Raw genomic sequence first — 21,374 nt, 5'->3', positions numbered from 1 at the left:
TTCCATCTAAATCCAAGCGTTACGTCTGGTGCAAGCCCAACACATCACCCAGTCAACACCATCCCAACTGTCAAGTATGGTGGTGGCAGCATCATGTTATGGGGATGCTTCTCTTCAGCAGGGACTGGGAAGCTTGTCAGGACAGAGGGGAGAATGGATGGTGCAAAGTTGGAGGCTGTGTGGTCCAGTGGTTAAAGAAAAGGGCTTGTAACCAGGAGGTCCCCGGTTCAAATCCCACCTCAGCCACTGACTCATTGTGTGACCCTGAGCAAGTCACTTAACCTCCTTGTGCTCCGTTTTTCAGGTGAGACGTAATTGTAAGTGACTCTGCAGCTGATGCATAGTTCACACACCCTACTCTCTGTAAGTCGCCTTGGATAAAGGCGTCTGCTAAATAAACAAATAATAATAAATAATAACAGGTGAATCCTTGAGGAAAACCTGTTTGAGTCAGCCAAAACTGAAACTGGGGAGGAAATTCCTTGAAGATTGCAGTCCATCGATGATCCCCAACAAAATTAACAGAACTGGAGCAATTTTTCCATGAAGAATGGGGAAAAATGTCACCATGCTGCAAAAGGTGCTTCTACCAAGTACTGACTTAAGGGACTGAATACTTATGCAACCAATAAATTTCATTTTGTACATTTTCTTTGCAAGTTTTGCTGACATTTAACCTCCTCCTCATATAACAGTGTTCAGTTTAACTACTACAGCTTCGAATAAAAAAGGTTTGTCTGAAAAACTGTGCATACATTATTTGTAATTAAACAAAATGTGACATTATTGGTAGGGGGTGAATACTTCTGCAAATCACTATATATATACATATAAATGCAAAACTTGCTTATAACTAATTTAAGTGCATATTTAATATGGAACACATCTAGTAACCCATATATGCTCAAATGGTACAATATGCTACACAGATTAGTAGAGGACAATGGGCTACTATGCCACGTGTGAAATACGGTCATAGGACACATGGTCTGGCGCTTGGACCCCGGTCATTGCTGCTATATTTATTATTATTATTATTATTATTATTATTATTTTTATGAACAGTGGTAGATACAATTGAGTTTTTCAATGCAGATTCGTTCTTCTGCTTATTTATTTTCCAACGTTTTGCATATCCTTGTTTACAAATCTATAAAAAAAACAAAATGAATACTTTCGTTTTATACTTGGGGGTGTACAATACAATGGGAATTTTGTTCTAAAGTAAAACTTGTTACTTAATACCCACTGACATACATCCTTTTAACAGTACGTTACTGTAATGCTGTCATTTAGTTATGTCGTTGCTATCAGGTTGTGTGTTAGCAGCTTCATCATGGTTGCATCTCAAGTATTTGAAGATGTTAGTGATCTTACATAATAAACAGCGGGTCTCAAATAGGCGCTGGGGGCTACTGGCAAATATTGTAAATAAACACTGGGGTGTTTAAAGAAGTTTTATGGCATTCAGATGTTTTTCATTAGTAGCTTGAAGTACACTATTAGTATACCTAAATTGTAGGTTGAATTTACTTAAGTATAAAATAATACAACTTTAAGTAAACTAAAACTAAACTATATATATACTGCTGGTATACCTAAAGTGCTCTTGAAACACATTACATAGTAATACTTCAAACAAACAAAAAGCAAACCATATAAATTATAAAATACTATTAGTATTGTGACATTTTTGCTGCTGTGGGTGTACCCAGAAATTACAAGATTGCAACAGACATTGGATCAATCAAGCTCTTTATTCTTCCACCCTGTAACTGCAATGCATAATACAGATAAGGAACCAACATAGTATAGAGAGACACAAACATGTCAATATCAAACTGATTTAAAACAAGGATTATTATTATTAAAAATAAAATGGATTATGGGAAACTATATTACAGTACATGGGAAATGTATGAGATGGGATTTTCAAATACAGTGGTTAGTAATGTGGACATCCTGAAGTTAATACATTTGAAAGGTGTTTGAATGAGCCCCCTTATTAGACAGACTGACCAATACAATACAATACAATACAATACAATACAATACAATACAGTACAATACAATACAATACAATAGCAACAGCAACAGCAAACATGAGTGAAAGTGCTGCATAAATAGGAAACAAAAGCAGATTTTATTTATTTATTTCAAAAAACATCATTCACATTTCATTCATGATTTTCCCCAGTCTTTTACATTATCGCAGAACATTTGTTAGTTTTAGCTTTTTTAGCTGCTATTAATAAGGAACCGGTTAAAGGAACTTCCAACATATAATGCGAAGGTTATAATTCAAAGCCACGTATTGATAATTTGTTTCTGTTTATGCAAAGCTGACGGCAGTAGTGCCCTATAACCTGCTTTGAATACGGGCTATGCCACCGCCTGTCTTCATCGCTCCCAGTCAGTGTAGGGGTTGAATAATAAGAAGTGCCAATTCCAAATTGGGAATAAAAATGGTGAAAAAATGTCTGATTCTAAATTTATTTATATAAATTTAACAAAGAATATACAAGTAGAGGATTCATAATACAAAAAATCATAAATACAAAAGGTAAATCTGTGATAGAGCTGTTTGGGTGTTACTTTTTGTATCTGGGACCACAGCCTTCTCCAACTGGAAATCAATTAAACTTGTGAATGGGCTCAGCGTGCTTCAGGTGTGATATGTGATACTCTACATTCTCTCTTGAAAGGGTTTTGCAGCCATCAGCATTTGACCAACTGCCTCCAACAGCAGTGTTCCTTTTATTTGGTTAATTTTCATCTCCTCAAAGTAGTTTGAAACCACAAGGACGTTGCTCACTGAAATTCTCATGTTCTTTGCTATGTTTTCAATCTGAAAGAGAATGAATAAAGTATTTGTTTAGAAAGAACAGCACATTTCAATGCCTGCTGCATGTGTCGTGTGAAACATGCTGTACTTGATGTCCTCCAGAAATACTGCACAGCGATTTTCAGTTTTATTTTACAGCTTTTTTTCTTTATATTTCTTTGTTTTATTGCCACACAAACAATCATTGTTGTATTAATAAACACTTGAATATTTGGGTTTACCTTGACCCATCCAAAAAGGATGGCTGTTTTCTGGACGTTTGGGTTTTACCACATTTCACCAAAATCAATCTATGTTTATAAGAAATAATTTTAACTTGTGACAGAGACAGAATGATTCTTGGTGATACATCTCCCTCCTGACCTGTGAGGGCGCTGCGTGAAGGTAACAGAGTGCCCTGGACTGGATGGCCAGATAATTCATTCCCAGGGTTGTAAGTCGGCCATCTTAGAAAGGGGGCGGAGCCACAATACTACAAGTCATTGCCCCAAAATGGTCGCCGATGTGTCAATCATTGATTGGAGGAAAAGCGATTGCACTCCTTACCAAAGGAGGCAAGACTGATGGTATAAAAGGGGAAGTGGCCAAGCAATCTGTTCCTTTGTGTGGTTAGATATGCACCAGAAGGAGACCGTAATTTCCATTACACGAGAGTAGATGTTAAACTTCATGCTGATTTGAACTCGGCTCTCGCCAAGATAAGCACCAACTAAGACGTAGCTTTACAGTAAACTAATGTGATCCATCTGTGTCTCCATCCATTTGCGTTTCCTTCCATATGATGATGTAGATATCCTTCTGCCTGGTGTTGATGGCTGAAGTGTAATGCCGGCTCCAGGGATCAGCTTATTTTGCCTCCCTAGCGCATCAGCACACACAACGGCTGCGATGCTGGCTCCGGGGATCAACCACAGTGCGGTCTCCCCAGCGCATCAGCATGACAGCCATCTGGATTGAGCTAAGTAGGGAACATCTCTGGGCTCTTCAAGTGGGCACCTTCCATCCTCTGTGTTTCGTCAACTAGCCCACGACACCTCAAGAGGGCTCGACAGTGATTCTGGTGTCCTAGCATCACTCTCCTCCGTCCCCCACTCAACTCAGCCCAGCTTACTTACCAACACATCAGCGTTTCTTTCTTTCTATTGTGCTTGACATCCCCAACCACAATCTTTCCGTCTCAACCACAGCCAGTTGTTGCTTCTCTCTGCTGCTTCAGATAAGTTCTTCACTGTGCAACGCAACTCTTGGCCACTGAATCCAACGTCTCTGAAAAGCCAGGTTGTAGAGTGTGCCACAAATCCTCGACAACTCACCTCCACTGGGTAAACCCGGACTCTCCATCCTCGCTGTTCCGCTTCAGTGGCTAGTTGAGCATACCGCAATTTCTTCCTCTCATACGCCTCATCTACAGCATCCTCCCATGGCACTGTTAACTATACCAGGTGAACAAGGCGTGCTGATCCAGACCACAAGACAATATCTGGTCGAAGGTTAGTGGTGGCAAAATAAGCCGTTGACCAACATCTGCCAGCATTTTCCAGTCTCTAGCAGCTTCCAGTTGTCGTGGGCGAGGATTGAGTTTAACACCTTTTCTTGGCGGTTGCCCTCCTGGGCGGAGGAATGTTGTCTTTTGTGTGTAATGTTTTGATGGAACTGGTGGCAACTTATTGGTCATGTTACGCTTGTCTTCCAATGCTAAGGCCAAACATCGCAGCACCTGGTCATGGCACCAAGTAAACCGTCCTTGGCTAAGAGCCACATCTGCTAAGAAATGAATAATAATAATAATAATAATAATAATAATAATAATAATAATAATAATAATAATAATAATAATGTTGCAGGTGATGAACACAAAGGACACGAGGGATCCTCTCCTACCCAGAGGTTTAGGTTCTGTGTTAATGGGAGAACATCATATGTTGACCTGATGAGGAAACTGATCCTGCTCTGCTCCATTGACCATAGGTCTTGCCAGCCAATCTTGCCGCTGTATTGCCTGTTAACATTGTTATTATTTACTGCTGTTTCGCCATCAAGCAATTGGATTACAAAATAAAACACCCTTACACCTGGATTATCATTGTCTGTTTGATTATTGATCACCTACACCTGCACACTGTTAACCACTTTGCCACATAACTTCATACAGTTCTTCTTTCCTGTATCTAGTGTTTACTTGAAAAAAATCACCCATTTATCAGTTCAGGTCTAGTGCTACTTGGACTCTTCTTACTAAATCTTCTTGAATAGCCCTGGATTTTATTAGTGTATGTTACAATCCATGTTGATATTGTTTTGACTCACCTTTTGTTTCATATCTCTTCTCCTGTACAGACTTTTCAAATCCTCAGTTTTCTCAACAAGTTTATCAATGAATGTAACAAGCAGCTGGCATGGTACTCCTGAAAAATGATGAATTAGAAGTGTTGTGTTATAAGTATAGTGTGATGATGGATAGAAAATAAGATCATGTTTCAGGTCAATCACTCACATAACAGACTTGATTAACACTAATCATCAAAAACCTAATGTTCCTTTACCCCTGTAGGTAGCGTTACCCAAGAAAAATGCTTATCAGGATCATTGAAAACAGACCTATTTTTTTTTTTAATTTAGAGTGCCCAACTATTTTACCCCCAATTTGGAATCTCCAACTATCATCGTTTCTCCTCAACAAACAGCGATCTCCACACAGTGCAGCAGATCTGAAGGTTCAGTGAGTATCCTCCTATCCCACAACCAAGCCAACTTCCTTTTTACACCCAACAAACCAAGAGCGGATATCAGCGAGGTACCAACCTCTGGAAGACAAAGACCAGCCCTGCAGATCTCCACCCAGGCTTACCAGCTGTCTGGCCTGTAGAGTTCACTGTGGCTTGATGAGGAGAGACAGTCCCTGACGGCTTTTCCCTCCCTAACCTGCTGGAAGCGTCAGAGCCAATGCAACGCCCCCTTGGACTCCCCAGCGCAGACCGGTTGACTGCGCACAGGCAGGATTTGAACCTGCTCTGTAGGACTCATCCTGCACGCCGCGCGGCACTGCTTTTGCCAGATGAGCCACTCGGGGATTCTTCACCAGACCTATTTTTAAGCAGTCATGTTCAACGCAGCAGTCATTACCAGCTAGATAATCTACCACAGTGAGCTGAAGAAAGGAGCACTTAACCAAACACAAGATACAAATTAGAACATAAGAACATAAGAAAATTTACAAACGAGAGGAGGCCATTCGGCCCATCTTGCTCGTTTGGTTGTTAGTAGCTTATTGATCCCAGAATCTCATCAAGCAGCTTCTTGAAGGATCCCAGGGTGTCAGCTTCAACAACATTACAATTATTTGGGTAAAAAACTGCCTCCTATTTTCTGTTCTGAATGCTCCTTTATCTAATCTCCATTTGTGACCCCTGGTCCTTGTTTCTTTTAGCCTGACTGCATACGACATGCCTTTTAAACCCGGGATAATTCTGGTCGCTCTTCTTTGCACTCTTTTATTATTATTATTATTATTTGTTTATTTAGCAGACGCCTTTATCCAAGGTGACTTACAGAGACTAGGGTGTGTGAACTATACATCAGCTGCAGAGTCACTTACAATTACGTCTCACCCGAAAGACGGAGCACAAGGAGGTTAAGTGACTTGCTCAGGGTCACACAATGAGTCAGTGGCTGAGGTGGGATTTGAACCAGGGACCTCTTGGTTACAAACCTGTTTCTTTAACCACTGGACCACACAGCCTCCTCTTTTTGAGCAGCAATATCCTTTTTGTAACAAGGTGACCAGAACTGAACACAATATTCTAGGTGAGGTCTTACTAATGCATTGTAAAGTTTTAACATTACTTCCCTTGATTTAAATTCAACACTTTTCACAATATATCAGAGCATCTTGTTGGCCTTTTTTATACCTTCCCCACATTGTCTAGATGAAGACATTTCTGAGTCAACATAAACTCCTAGGTCTTTTTCATAGATTTCTTCTTCAATTTCAGTATCTCCCATATGATATTTATAATGCACATTTTTATTGCTTGCATGCAGTACCTTACACTTTTCTCTATTAAATGTCATTTGCCATGTGTCTGCCCAGTTCTGAATGCTGTCTAGATCATTTTGAATGACCTTTGCTGCTGCAACAGTGTTTGCCACTCCTCCTATTTTTGTGTCGTCTGCAAATTTAACAAGTTTGCTTACTGTACCAGAATCTAAATCATTAATGTAGATTAGGAATAGAAGAGGACCTAACACTGATCCCTGTGGTACACCACTGGTTAACTCGCTCCATTTTGAGACTTCTCCTCTAATCAGTACTTTCTGTTTTCTACATGTTAACCACTCCCTAATCCATGCACATTTTAACAGTCTGAAGCTAGCGCACAATATTTATTCTATTCTCAACAGGTGAAGATGTTTACCTGGTGGAGGTGGCAGGGATATATAGTATATACGAGAGAGAGAAAGCAAAAGAAGGAGGAAAAGAAACAAAACAAAATAAAAAAAACAATATTGTATATCGAGCACATAAAGTATATAAATATACACACACACACACACACACACACACACAAGATACAAATTGCACATGATAACAGTCTGAAGCTAGCGCACAGTATTTATTCTATTCTCAACAGGTGAAGGTATATATATGAGTATATAAAGTATATAAATACACACACAGAGAAATTGGCACACACAATGCTAATGATATATTACCAGTCTCTGTGAGCATTCCAATGAATTGTTCATAAAACTGAATCAATGCTGGGTGCATATTTTCAGCGGTATGAAGTGATAGAACCAACACAACACAGTGGATTTTGTCTCCTTCCATTTTTGATTTCAGAATATCGTCAAACTAAAAAATAAAAACAAAAATAAGTTTTAGAAAACAGTTACCATTTCTCAAAAGACACTTAAAATATTACCAAGAAAAGTACCCTTTTTCTGAGATTATTGCATTTTTCTTTTTAATGCCTCCAGTTAGTCATCTATATGCATTGAGAAGCAGAGCAGCTATTCAGAGACTGAGGTCTATTAAAATGACCTGCTGGATATCCAATGAATTTGATGACGATGATTAATAATACATTTTATGTTTGTGATTTATGATTTTTACTGAGAGGGAATGTTTTAACTGACTTATTAAGTATGGTTAATTGCTGTGGTTTTAACTCACACAGTTTTAGTACAATTGAAATAAGCTGTGTTTTCTTTCAGTGTAATAATGGGGAGAATTCCCCACTCCCCCTAAAAAAAAACACGATGCAAAGATGTGTGTGTGTGTGTGTAAAGATCAAGCCTGACATGATACACCTGACATTAAAAAAATAAAAAAGCTAAGGCTGTTTGAAAGTTGTATCTACTTCTGACATGAATTTGAATTTTAAAGGAGCTGAAAGCATTAGTTGTAAATGCATGGTGTTTTTGTATTCACTTGCATTGCATCATACTGTGTGAAAATAGTATTCAATGATGTTACAGCTGCTGAGCCACTCAAAGGAGCCAATGCGCTTTCAAAATGCTTTCTACAAGTCTTTTACACATCACTGCATTAACATTACTTACATACCTTTGTGTCTTCAGCCACTTCACCATCTATGATCTTCTTTAATATTATCGTGGCATTTACTGTTTTCTCCAATTCAAATCCTGCTGTATCAAAGATTTTCATCTTGTCATTGAATGTGTGGCATTTTAGCTGCAAAGAAATTATACAATGATCATATTTATTATGTGTATGCATTGATGTTATGTGTAGCATGCTAAAGGTATAGGTACATTAACACTCAAGCCCAGAAAACCCAATTTACCTGAAGTGCTACAAAACTTACTCGACTGCGCCACCCCCAGGTTAAATATAGAGCAGAAGGAACTCAATCTGGTCTTTTAACAAGAAGTACTTAACCACATTCCGACAACTGCAAACACGTTTCAATTAAATGAAAAGTAGTGAGACATGAATTACAAAAGTGTAGTTTTATTTACAAGTAACAAAATAATGCATTTAGCATAAACAGTTTATTTTTTACTTTTTTTTTATTTTTTTAAACACATAAATGGTGGATTATGAGTTACAAAATTAAAAAAATCAGAACACATGCAAAACTGTTATGCAGACTCGCTTCAAAACCGTAGACAAAAATGAAAGGAGTGTGTTAGGGACACGTCAGGCACAGATCTCCTATCAACAAAGCAGGGGCGGATCCAGACTGTCATGAAGGGGGAAACCTGATACAAAACATACCATTAAAGTAAACAATATATTGACATTTTTAACGAAAGAGGGGGGTCCGGACCCCCAATAATAATAATAATAATAATAATAATAATAATAATAATAATATACAGTACACATTTTATATAATGCATCAACCTGCAATTAATGGGTTACACATAAATATATATATATATATATATATATATATATATATAAAATTATTTTAAACAATACGGTGCATCGACCTGCATAAATCTTATTACAGAGATAAAGATAAACAACATCTGGATAGGCACAGAGTGTGTGGGGGCTTTAGGGCCCGGTCCCAGGGAAAAGTGCGTAACATGTATATTATTTAATTGTGTTGTCAGGTGTATGAAGTGTGTAGCGCTGGCAGAGTTGAAGTTGAAGTATTTGTTTAAACGTGTCATCGCTACACGTACGGTGTACCCTGAAGCCGCCATCGTAAGTCAAAGTCACAAGACGGAATTGTCTGATTCCAGTCAATGCTGAAAATTAAAATAACTACCAGCAGCCGTCGCAGTCTGAATATTTCTGACTGACAAATGAAGAAACCAATAGCGGCAGCTGCAGGACCAATTCTGAGTCTGTACTGGCAGGCAAGATCTGTTTGTTTTTAGATAGATTTTGAGAAGTTGCACCCAGCAGGGAGGTGTAGGACTCTACAGCTCATATCAAGTTCCAGAAAAAGAAGTTAGTTAGCACTGCCCCCATTGACCTACAATGAAAGGTAGGCCTACATAGTATCTAAATATAGACCTCATGGGAACTTACTGTATGTTTCTGGTGCAATAAAAGCATTTAAAAAAATCATTTTTGTAGTTATTTTTATTGTGAAGTTGAAAATAAATTGTCAAATTTTGTCCTGTCATTTAACATCATAATTTTTCAACTAAGTTGAAAAAGTCAGTCATATTACTTTACATATTTATATGTGGTAACATATATCTTCTTTTTAATGTTTGTCATTAGTATTTTTAGTGGGTTTTGGCTTTCTTGAAACTCAAATTAACTCTACTTGTCTTGCAATAATTAAGAATGGTTAACCAATTAAAATGGAGAACGCAGTTCATGAAATGTAAAAATGCCTGATGCATTTCCTCGGGTAACTTGACATACACATCTCCTGTTTAGCCAATCATAGCTAACTTTAGTTGGAACCCAAAAGTGACACTCAACAGAAGAGTTCTGGATGGGGTCACGAGCTTTACAGAAGGAACGGGCTGAAGTTAGTTACTGATTCCGGATTCAAGGCTGAAGTTAGTTACTGATTCGCACAGTTATGTATTGAATATTAGCTCACATTCTAAGGGGGAAATCACATAGATAGTCTGCATGTGCCACCTCAAGTAAGGTATCATTTTAAAGATTGAGCATTTCTTTTCAACATAAAGTAGATTGCAGAGTGGCACAAGTAGGCATTCACAGGCTATGCTGTGAAATATACACACACACCCTTCTTTTTCTGCATATTAACACACATTGTGAGGGCTTTGCCACCTCAAGCTGGGTGTGATGTTGAAGGTTAAGCAGTTGTCTTGCGAATACAGTATGATGCATAGTGGCATATACAGTACTATTAAGTGCTATTTAGTATGAAATTTAGAGCATTTATTATGAATTGTAAGAAAAAAAGGCCTTGTTTAATAGCAGATATTTAATTAAAAAGTCACATGTTGTTTTGAACTGTGAAACTAACTTCAGCCTCGAATCGGGAATAAGTAACTGACTTCAACCTTTGAATCGGGAATAAGTAACTAACTTCAGCCTCGAATCGGGAATAAGTAACTAACTTCAACCTTTGAATCGGGAATAAGTAACTAACTTCAGCCCTCGAATCGGGAATAAGTAACTAACTTCAACCTCAAATCGGGAATAAGTAACTAACTTCAACCTTTGAATCGGGAATAAGTAACTAACTTCAGCCCTCGAATCGGGAATAAGTAACTAACTTCAACCTTTGAATCGGGAATAAGTAACTAACTTCAGCCCTCGAATCGGGAATAAGTAACTAACTTCAACCTCCAATCGGGAATAAGCAACTAACTTCAACCTTTGAATCGGGAATAAGTAACTAACTTCAGCCCTCGAATCGGGAATAAGTAACTAACTTCAGCCTCGAATCCAGAATAAGTAACTAACTTCAGCACTCGAATCGGGAATAAGCAACTAACTTTAGCACTCCAATCGGGAATAAGTAACTAACTTCAGCCTCGAATCCGGAATAAGCAACTAACTTCAGCACTCGAATCGGGAATAAGTAACTAACTTCAACCTCAAATCGGGAATAAGTAACTAACTTCAACCTTTGAATCGGGAATAAGTAACTAACTTCAACCTTTGAATCGGGAATAAGTAACTAACTTCAGCCCTCGAATCGGGAATAAGTAACTAACTTCAGCACTCGAATCGGAAATAAGTAACTAACTTCAACCTCAAATCGGGAATAAGTAACTAACTTCAGCCTCGAATCCAGAATAAGTAACTAACTTCAGCACTCAAATCGGGAATAAGTAACTAACTTCAACCTTTGAATCGGGAATAAGTAACTAATTTCAACCTCACATCGGGAATAAGTAACTAACTTTAGCCTCGAATCCAGAATAAGTAACTAACTTCAGCACTCAAATCGGGAATAAGTAACTAACTTCAACCTTTGAATCGGGAATAAGTAACTAACTTCAGCCTCGAATCGGGAATAAGTAACTAACTTCAGCACTCGAATCCAGAATAAGTAACTATAACTTCAGCACTCAAATCGGGAATAAGTAACTAACTTCAACCTTTGAATCGGGAATAAGTAACTAACTTCAACCTTTGAATCGGGAATAAGTAACTAACTTCAGCCTCGAATCGGGAATAAGTAACTAACTTCAGCCCTCGAATCGGGAATAAGTAACTAACTTCAACCTTTGAATCGGGAATAAGTAACTAACTTCAACCTCAAATCGGGAATAAGTAAGTAACTTTAGCCTCGAATCCAGAATAAGTAACTAACTTCAGCACTCAAATCGGGAATAAGTAACTAACTTCAACCTTTGAAACGGGAATAAGTAACTAACTTCAACCTTTGAATCGGGAATAAGTAACTAACTTCAGCCTCGAATCGGGAATAAGTAACTAACTTCAGCCCTCGAATCGGGAATAAGTAACTAACTTCAACCTTTGAATCGGGAATGAGTAACTAACTTCAACCTTTGAATCGGGAATAAGTAACTAACTTCAGCCCTCGAATCGGGAATAAGTAACTAACTTCAGCCTCGAATCCAGAATAAGTAACTAACTTCAGCACTCGAATCGGGAATAAGTAACTAACTTCATCCCGGTCCTTCTGTAAAGCTCGGTACCCCCATCCAGAACTCGTCTGTTGAGTGTCAGTTTTGGGTTACAACTAAAGTTAGCTGTGATTGGCTGAACGTGTCGGCAGACAGGAAGAGCAAGCCCCGATTTCCTTAAGTGGAAGTGGGCGAGGCTGAGAGGAATGATTGACACTTTGTGCTTGCACAGTTCAAATAAAACATATTTAAATAAACTGTGGAGCTGAAATACACAGCTCAAATAAAAGTCTTGCGCACCCTAGCGTAAACTGAATTTCAATTTAAGGGAAGCTGTTTTTTGTTCTTGAGTAAACTGAATGTCAATTTATGGTATGCTATTTTGTTGTTAATAGATGTATTTTTGTTAATAGATGAGTTTACATTATATTATTTACTTTTTGTTACTTTCCCCTCTCATATTGTTAGCTCGTAGTTCATGATGACATTCGATCGGGTTTCGTCTTCTTATCTGCCTGTTACTCCCTGTCTTTAATACAGTTCCTTTGTACAGATGAAATCCTTCATTGACGGATTGCACTGATGGATTTAAGGGGGAATGTGTGGTCACCAAATTGTTTTATATTAGGGGATTATGTTTGTGTATCACTTGGACTTTCCGACAAAATGGTAAAACATTGCTTCGGTAAAATTTGGTAAAACACACTCAATTACTGATGGTTGAGTATAGAGCCCTATATTTTTCAGGACTTAGGACCCAGGGGAACCCAGTGGCATGCATGCATTCAGGGCACGGTTCTGGAGCTAGTCGTAGTAGTATACATTACCATGGTCGTCCTAAAACCCGTCGAGAGGCGCCCGGAGGCACCGGAGATGCCTGGCGGAGCCCGGAGACGCCCGGAGTCTATTATTATTATTATTATTATTATTATTATTATTATTATTATTATTAATGAAAATAATAATCACGTATTTATGTATTAATGTATCAGGAAACAGACAAAGCAAGTACGTTTCACGTTCTTTAGCCTGCAGCCAACCTGCAACCAAACAAAGAACATCAGCTTCCTTCTATGTGTTTCATTGCCACTTACTTTTAATAATGATTTAGGCAACTCGATACAACTTTAACAACAACACACGTGTTGTTATGTCTCTCTGTTCTGTCCACAGCTGTGACCCAGTACAGAAACTTCTCAAACAATATCTATATTGACACACTATGTTTCTAGTTCCTGCTCTTACATTCCAGTCAAAAAAATCTACAGCACCATGTACTGTGTGTATTATAAATGAAATAACAATACAACACTAACACCCCTTTTAACATTAGGATAATTTTTCCATTAAGAATAGGTCCATTTTTTAAAATGTGTAGACTATTTCTGTACCAGAAATAGTTTTACAATTTAGGATATAGTATGTCACTAAAATGTAAAACCTAGCTAACAATTTTACGTTGTTACGTTTCATTGCCACAGCCCACTTTGTCCATGACGTCCTGTGTCCTGTGTCCTGTGTACACCGCCAGCTCTCTGCTTTCCTGTCCAACCACTCTCTGCTCGACCCTCTCCAATCTGGCTTCCGCTCTGCTCACTTCAACTGCCCTCCTGGCTGTCACTAACTCACTAAACTCTGCCCGAACTGCCGCTCTCTCCTCTGTCCTAATTCTCCTCGACCTCTCTGCTGTCGATCACTCTATTCTACTATCCTCTCTCGCTGACCTGGGAATCTCTGGCACTGTTCTGGCCTGGATCTCCTTCTACCTCTCCAACCGCACTTACCAGGTAAGCTGGCGTGGAGCAACCTCCACACCTCACCCTCTCTCAATAGGAGTCCCCCAAGGGTCAGTCTTGGGTCCTTTCCTGTTCTCTCTCTACACCCACTCCCTGGGCCCCCTCATCGCATCCTATGGTTTCTCATACCATTTCTATGATGATGATGCTCAGATTTTCCTCTCCTTCCCCACCTCTGACTCCACCATCCCCTCCCGTATCTCTACCTGTCTGTCTGCTATCTCCTCCTGGATGCACTCGCATCACCTCAAACTCAACCTCTCTAAATCTGACCTCCTTTTCTTTCCCTCCTCCTCCTCCTCCCCCTCCTCTGATCTCTCTATCTCCATTCTTCTGGAATCTACCACACTCTCTCCCTCCTCCTCAGCTAAGAACCTTGGAGTCAACCTGGACCCCTGTCTGTCTTATTCCCAGCACATCTCCACCCTGGCATGCACTTGCCGATTCTTCCTGAGCAACATACGAAGAATCCGACCCTTCCTCAGCAACTACGCCACCCAGCTCCTGGTCCAGGCCTTGGTACTCTCCCGCATAGACTACTGCAACTCCCTCCTGGCTGGCCTCCCTGCGTCCGCCACCCGTCCGCTCCAGCTCATCCAGAACTCCGCTGCTCGCCTGGTGTTCTCTCTGCCTCGCTTCTCCCATGCAACTCCACTGCACAGCTCACTCCACTGGCTCCCGATCACCGCTCGCATCCAGTTCAAGACTCTTGTACTCGCCTACAGATGCCTTGACCAGACTGCACCCAGCTACCTCCAAACCCTCACCTCTCCCTACACCCCCACTCGACCTCTCCGCTCCTCCTGCACTAGAAGACTGGCTCTACCTCCTCTACACTCCCCTTCCTCCAGAGCCCGCTCCTTCTCCACCCTCGCCCCGCAGTGGTGGAATGACCTTCCTACAGATGTCAGGACTGCCCAGTCCCTGACCACCTTCCGGCACCTCCTCAAGACTCACCTCTTCAGACAGCACCTGTAGAACTCCACTTTTCCCTCTGGACACTATCACTCTTTCTTAAATGCGCTTTACTTGCTCTTATCTGCCCCCTATTTTACTGCATTTAATCCTGTACTTTAGAGTACTGTAATCTGTCAAGTGTTATTTAATCTGTAGTATTTTGTATTATCCTGATGTAACTATCGCTAACACTGTTATCTGCTCCGTTATTGAATCGTATTTTGTCATATACTTGAACTTGCTAGAACCAAAGTCATTGTATTTTATCTTGCTCTTAATTGTATTAATACTTGTACTGTGATTCCTGAAATGTATTTTTGTTTACGACTGTAAGTCGCCCAGGATAAGGACGTCTGCTAATAAATAATAATAATAATAATTATAATAAATAAATAAATAAATAAATAAATAAATAAATAAATAAATCAGTGTATTCCGGGAGATACTGTCTCACTAATATATATACGTATATGTATACATATCTACCTAGCCTACCTCACTCGCTCAGAAGCTCAGGAACACAACACATTGAAGTCAATACCCCAGTTAAGGGGAAATGTATCCTTATGTGTTGTGCTTAAATGTAATAGTTCAGGTGTTTTGTGCAGCCAGCCCCTGGAGTTTATTTCAGTTAATCACAGCGCCTTCAGTAGTTTGCAACAGTTTAAGTGACGGTTGTTACACTGACACAAAATAGAAGAAAATAAACGAAAGAACAGATATAAGCAGCTCACAAACCACTAACAAAGAACAGGATTCATAAGGGAGGTGTAAACTCAACAGATGTGTTTTACAAAGTGTCTGGAAATTGTAAAATGTTTTTATATCTAAGTGTTTGCAGTCGGCTATATTTCCTGTCACGTGTAACGCGGCACTATCATCTATTTTGGGCTAATTGTAGACGAAATAGGCTAAAAAGAAAATATACTAAAATATTTTAAGTCACCTTTTATTATCTATGTGTCATACAACAATGTGTACAGCGTATCAGCACGATGGATTTGTATTTGATTTATAACTGGTAGCTTATAGACTCAAATAAATAAAACAGAAAGTGTACTATTTGATGTGTAGCTTACTGCCGTACTGTATAAGCCAATAACAGCTTTACATTCGTACATTATGTCATTTTAGCACAATGACTTGTACATTTAAAATAAATACACAAAACGTGTGTGTGTGCGGTTTGTTTTAAACTGGACACATTGACATTTCGGAGTTGGACTTATACAGAATCACGTATTTATATATTAATACATCGGGAAACAGTGTTTCTGTACTGGGCCACAGCTGTGGACAGAACAGAGAGACGTAACAGCAGAAGTGTTTAGAGAGAAGGAAAAAGATCTGACAGAAGCATGCTAGCAAACCTGTAAGTGAAGCCAACTGCTTCATGAACGTGTGTTGTGTTGTTAATGTTGTATCGAGTTGCCTAAATCATTATTAAAAGTAAGAGGCAATGAAACACATAGAAGGAAGCTGATGTTCTTTGTTTGGTTGCAGGTTTGTTGCAGGCTAAAGAACGTGAAAGGTACTTGCTTTGTCTGTTTCCAGATACATAAATACATAAATATGTGATTATTATTGTCATTATTAATAATAATAATAATAATAATAATAATAATAATAATAATAATATGCTCCGGGCTCCTGGACAGGTTTTAGGATGACCCCACATTACCATTTACAATGGCTTTCTATGTGACAAGTGCAACTGGTCCGGTTAAAAAACACAAGTATTAAATCACGCAAACAGTGGAAGGTAAGCGTTCACAGTTTATATTAAAATTGCAACATGATGGGTTTGAAATAATATCGATTTATATACTTGTGTTCACATAATACTGCAGCTAACTGTAGTTACAGTCCCGATTGGCAGGATATATGTATACAAGAAAAATATCTCCCTTTCTACATTTTTCTATCAACATGTAGACTAGTGTCCCCTCGGCTTAAAGCACCTGAACCTCATGTGCACTTGCTGCTTTTTTTCTCTGCTGTTACTGCCAGTGAGATGACAGGACACAGTAATTAAGCACACTAGATGAGAAGTGTAGGAGGTGTTGGAATTTAAACACTTACATGTTGTGTGACGCTTGTTTGTGCACCTGGTCTCACGGCTTGAATGTTTTGCACTCTGCCGTTGAGTTCTTCTCTCCTGAGTTCTGAGAGCACAGAATTTAGAAAGCTTGACTTTCCGGAACCCACATTGCCCGAAATAAGAATATTTGTTGTGGAAGCCTTAGGGTGTGGTTGGTGGTTTTTTATTTCTTCTTGAAGTTTCATGTAAGCACTGTAAAACAAGTAAAAAATGAAAAGAAATGTCAAACTTTAAAAAGCTCAGTCTTACAAATATTTCAGAAAATACAAAAATAAAAATATAGCTGCAAGCAGCAATGTAGGGGGCCAAGTATGGCAGTATGGCTGTATGGATATGATATATGACTATGGATATGGCTGTATGGATATGATATATGACTATGGATATGGCTGTATGGATATGGTATGGCTGTACAAATATGACATATGGCTGTATGGAAGCAGCAACGTACAAATCTGGTCACATAGTTTGGCAGCCATATTGAAATATTGCCCAATCATCTTAATTCATTCATAGACTTTATTTCTCACAGTCTTCTACTATTCTGTCAAGTTTCATCAGTCTACTATATTCTACCATAAGATTATACTGAAATATATGGATATAGACCATAGCTGATATTTGATTGGATTGTGGCAGCCATGTTTTTTAATGCAGCGACTTACCTTGAACAAAGTGTGCCAATTTATCAGTTATTACTTTCCAGTGGTCTGTGCAATTGTGTTGACATTGAAGTGCAATGGTGTTCTTGTTATGGGTTGCAAAAGTTTTTTTACAATTATCAATATGGCCGCCAAACCATGTGACCAAAATGTGTCATTTTCACCAGTACTTCACGTGAGTCTATATGGTCATATAAAGTTTCATGACTGTAGGGTATTGCACTTTGGATTTATGCACAAATGTATGAAAATAGAGCTGTCAATTATTTGCAAGCCGCGGCCATGTTTTTTAACAAAAAATTTTGCATTGAACAAGCGTAAAAAAGGACCTTGCCGTGAACATGCGTGCCAGTTTAGGTGTCGATTGACGTTGTGGTTTAAGACAAGAAGATTATTGAATATTTGGCGCCAATCCAGCATAGCGGGCAAAGTAATTGTTCAATCGACCTCGATTGAACATATGTTTTTTATAGGCCATTGCTGCACTATCTGCTGCCATTGTCACAGTTCCACCTTAAGTTGTTTTTAACGGCAAGAGTTTTGAAAAATTCACAAAATTTCCACGAGATCCAATATTGCGGTCGAACCATGTGACTTTTTCATTTGGGGACATTATCTGCACATAGCCAGCTACCTACATACCCGATTTCATAAGCCTGCCATGAGGTCTCGGAAGAAAGAAAAATAATAATAATAACTAGAGTTGCAAGCAACTTTACGGCTTCCAAGCAGTTAGCGTGAAATTTAAGCGCATTGGCTGTTATAGATGGAACGTTATCATCACAAATCATTTTGGACACAGCTGACTCTCAATTTTGGCAAAAATATTGGAATCACTGGTTAGATGATCAATACTGAAATCTTACTGGCCCACAACAGCCATGTTTTGTACCATAGCAACTTCCCTTGAACAACTGTAAAAGATAATCATACGTAGATCATTTATGCTAATTTTGGCTTCAATCAGAACTCTGCATGTTATATAACAACCATCTGCAGTCAATAAGAAATGATGGGAAGTTTTAAAGCCAGCTTTAAATTTGACCTTTAGCAGAACTTAACCATACTATATAAACCTATTTATGTATTACACATTACACTACTTGCATTACCTATAGTGCTCATATAAACACACCAGTTTTGTAAAACAACAACAGTCACTTCTAATAAATTACAAACATACAAACCTTGCAATTCTGTTCAATCCACAACAAATCAAAACCAATTGATATCAACACACATCCTATATTAAATGATAAAACATAAATACTATATATAAATAGTGAGTATTTCAAAACTACTATCTGTAAAAATCATACATGCACAACACACTGAGATATTTCAGTATAACGTTTAAAAGGGACAGTATTTAATACAGGGTTATAGTAGGTTTAAGAAAGAGCTGAAGTTAATATTCAGATATAAAAGTAGCATTACTGAACTGCTTTCATGTAACGTTTACATGGGGCAGTATATAATACCAAATTAGTCGTGGGTTTTTAAGAAATGATTACAGTTAAATGCTTTAGCTAAAAAGTATTCACAAGTTAGTCACCATGCATATAAAACAAAGAGGATGGAGAGAGAAATGTGAGATTTGAGAGACAGTCTTACTAAACTCTATAGTTATTGCGTGATCACTTCCAGAATTTGTTTCCGAAGCATGTCTGGGTTTGGTCTGCGGAAAAGGTGGCAACCCTACTTACAGTGTGTGTGTCCGTATGTGTCGCCTACAGTTCTGCATATGCCTGCATGTCCACGAGGATATTTAAAGTAAACAAACAACATTACTCTGGTCAGCTGCAATTATACTAAAATGTCCGCTTTTTGGGGGGATTCTCCGAGGGAGCTTTACCGTTACAAGTGTATTTCATAGCGCAAGCGATTCTGAAGAGTTTTGTGTATACTTTTTTGTTACCTAAAATGACCTATATTATTAATTATAAAAGCCAGTCAATCGAAATTGTTCAAGTGTACAGGTGGAAAATGTGGACGTGAAATGTGTATGTTTTCATCTGCAGTTCACGTTGAGCTGCTAAACAGCGATTAAATAATGATACACAGTGTTTTAGAGAATATTTATAGTAAAATGTCCGTTTTTTGGGAGGATTCTCTGTGAATAGCCGTACGATCTTCACAGATACAATTCTATTTCATAGAGCAAGCGATTCTGAAGAGTTATGTCTATAGTTTTCAGTAGAGATTAGCTCAATGAAAGATGCGCTCACAATGTTGCGCCACCCCGTCTCATGTCGTCTTTTAAATAGGTTACACGCGCGGCTTCGTTACAACACATTCAGGATTTGTGATTGTTTTATTATCAGTTAAGTCAGTAAAAATAATTTTATTTAAACAAACTGTATTAGTGTGACTTGTAAAGCTCATGTATCAGACATGTTATTGTTTCGATTGTCTTTTGGTTTAAAGGATGCATTTTTTTTTCGAGTACCTTCTGTTTAGCTTCAATAGCGTTTCACAAAAAGAAAAAAAAATAATAATAATAATCCTAACAAAAACAATAGGTTTCCCCAGACTACGGCTTGGAAGCCTAATAATAATAATAATAATAATAATAATAATAATAACAACAATAGATGTCCAGCAACTACGTTGCTTGGCCCCCTAAAAACTGATCACTTACTCATCACTGAATTCAACTTCACGCCATGGATTAGGGAGAAGTGGCTCTGGTCTCGGCGGTTCTGCAAAATAAGGAGAGATACATAAATACGCACAACTGTTTTTTTCTGTGGTAAAGATGAGGCTTTTAATATGATTTACCGCATGATGGTGATCCTCCCATTGCAGCAGATGTTGAGATGAGGATATGTATTGTGGTAGGTGCTCTGAGGTTACAGAAGTAATGATGCTATTAAAGAAAAACAAACTATATATATGGTAGATGAGGTGACACCCCCTGACGAAAGGAAATCTAAATCCAGTCTATATTTGGTTAAATGGGAGGGGCATGGTAAGATTCTTCTAGTAAATGACTGTCTGTTTGCTATATGTAGGATCTGATGCTGTGAACACACAATACATTGTCACCAGAATCCTGTATTTCCAGTTGCAGAGAGGAGCAAGAGAAGAAGGTAGGGCACACTTTATCTACTTATACTTATTGGGTGCTTTGGGTTGGTTGAAATTTGACAGATTGCATTAAAAAAAAAAAAAAAAAAAAACGCTGATAAATTCAGACAAACTACTATTTTGGGATCATCTGATAGCATTTCCACTCAGGTTTTAAGATTTCAGAACTTCTAGGGCTTAGTTGGACAGAAACTGTTTTGTTTTTGAAATGTTAAAGTATTAAGGAAATATTTAGCCTCTGTCAATTCTAGATTCTAGAGAACTTATTTCTGGTATATTTCTTGTTTTTACTAATGACACAAACCCGCTGGTCAGGTCTTTTTGCATGTGTCTGGCTGCTGCTGATTATTATTATTATTATTATTATTATTATTATTATTATTATTATTATTATTATTATTATTATTATT

General features: G+C 38.4%; 2 protein-coding genes across 5 annotated transcripts in view; one reads left to right on the top strand and one right to left on the bottom strand.

Moving 5' to 3' along the window:
• LOC131706685 (interferon-induced protein 44-like) overlaps window positions 1-20,860 on the bottom strand; it is a 212,275-nt gene extending 191,415 nt beyond the window's left edge. The window contains exons 1-7 of one of the 3 annotated variants that reach the window (XM_059008259.1): window positions 20,656-20,837; window positions 20,516-20,576; window positions 17,194-17,404; window positions 8,415-8,543; window positions 7,559-7,700; window positions 5,153-5,250; window positions 2,341-2,848 (exon numbers count right to left, since the gene is read on the bottom strand). In XM_059008259.1, coding sequence (XP_058864242.1) covers window positions 2,687-2,848; window positions 5,153-5,250; window positions 7,559-7,700; window positions 8,415-8,543; window positions 17,194-17,404; window positions 20,516-20,576; window positions 20,656-20,677 — 825 coding nt within the window. In that variant the 5' untranslated portion in view covers window positions 20,678-20,837 and the 3' untranslated portion in view covers window positions 2,341-2,686. Of the gene's footprint in view, window positions 1-2,340; window positions 2,849-5,152; window positions 5,251-7,558; window positions 7,701-8,414; window positions 8,544-17,193; window positions 17,405-20,515; window positions 20,577-20,655 lie in introns of those variants that run through there. The other 2 variants (XR_009310741.1, XM_059008260.1) reach the window with 2 other exon arrangements.
• The window catches only part of LOC131706679 (interferon-induced protein 44-like), a 69,176-nt gene continuing 68,398 nt past the window's right edge, over window positions 20,597-21,374 (top strand). For both annotated transcript variants that reach the window (XM_059008247.1, XM_059008245.1), the window contains exons 1-2: window positions 20,597-20,711; window positions 20,889-20,966. The gene's annotated coding sequence lies outside the window, so the exon portion shown is untranslated. The remainder of the gene's footprint in view (window positions 20,712-20,888; window positions 20,967-21,374) is intronic.

Source organism: Acipenser ruthenus, chromosome 36 (genome assembly GCF_902713425.1).
Source record: "Acipenser ruthenus chromosome 36, fAciRut3.2 maternal haplotype, whole genome shotgun sequence".
In the NCBI taxonomy this organism is placed as follows: Eukaryota; Metazoa; Chordata; class Actinopteri; order Acipenseriformes; family Acipenseridae; genus Acipenser; species Acipenser ruthenus.
Note: the sequence above shows the minus strand (reverse complement) of the source record. Positions and strands in the feature narration are given on the sequence as shown.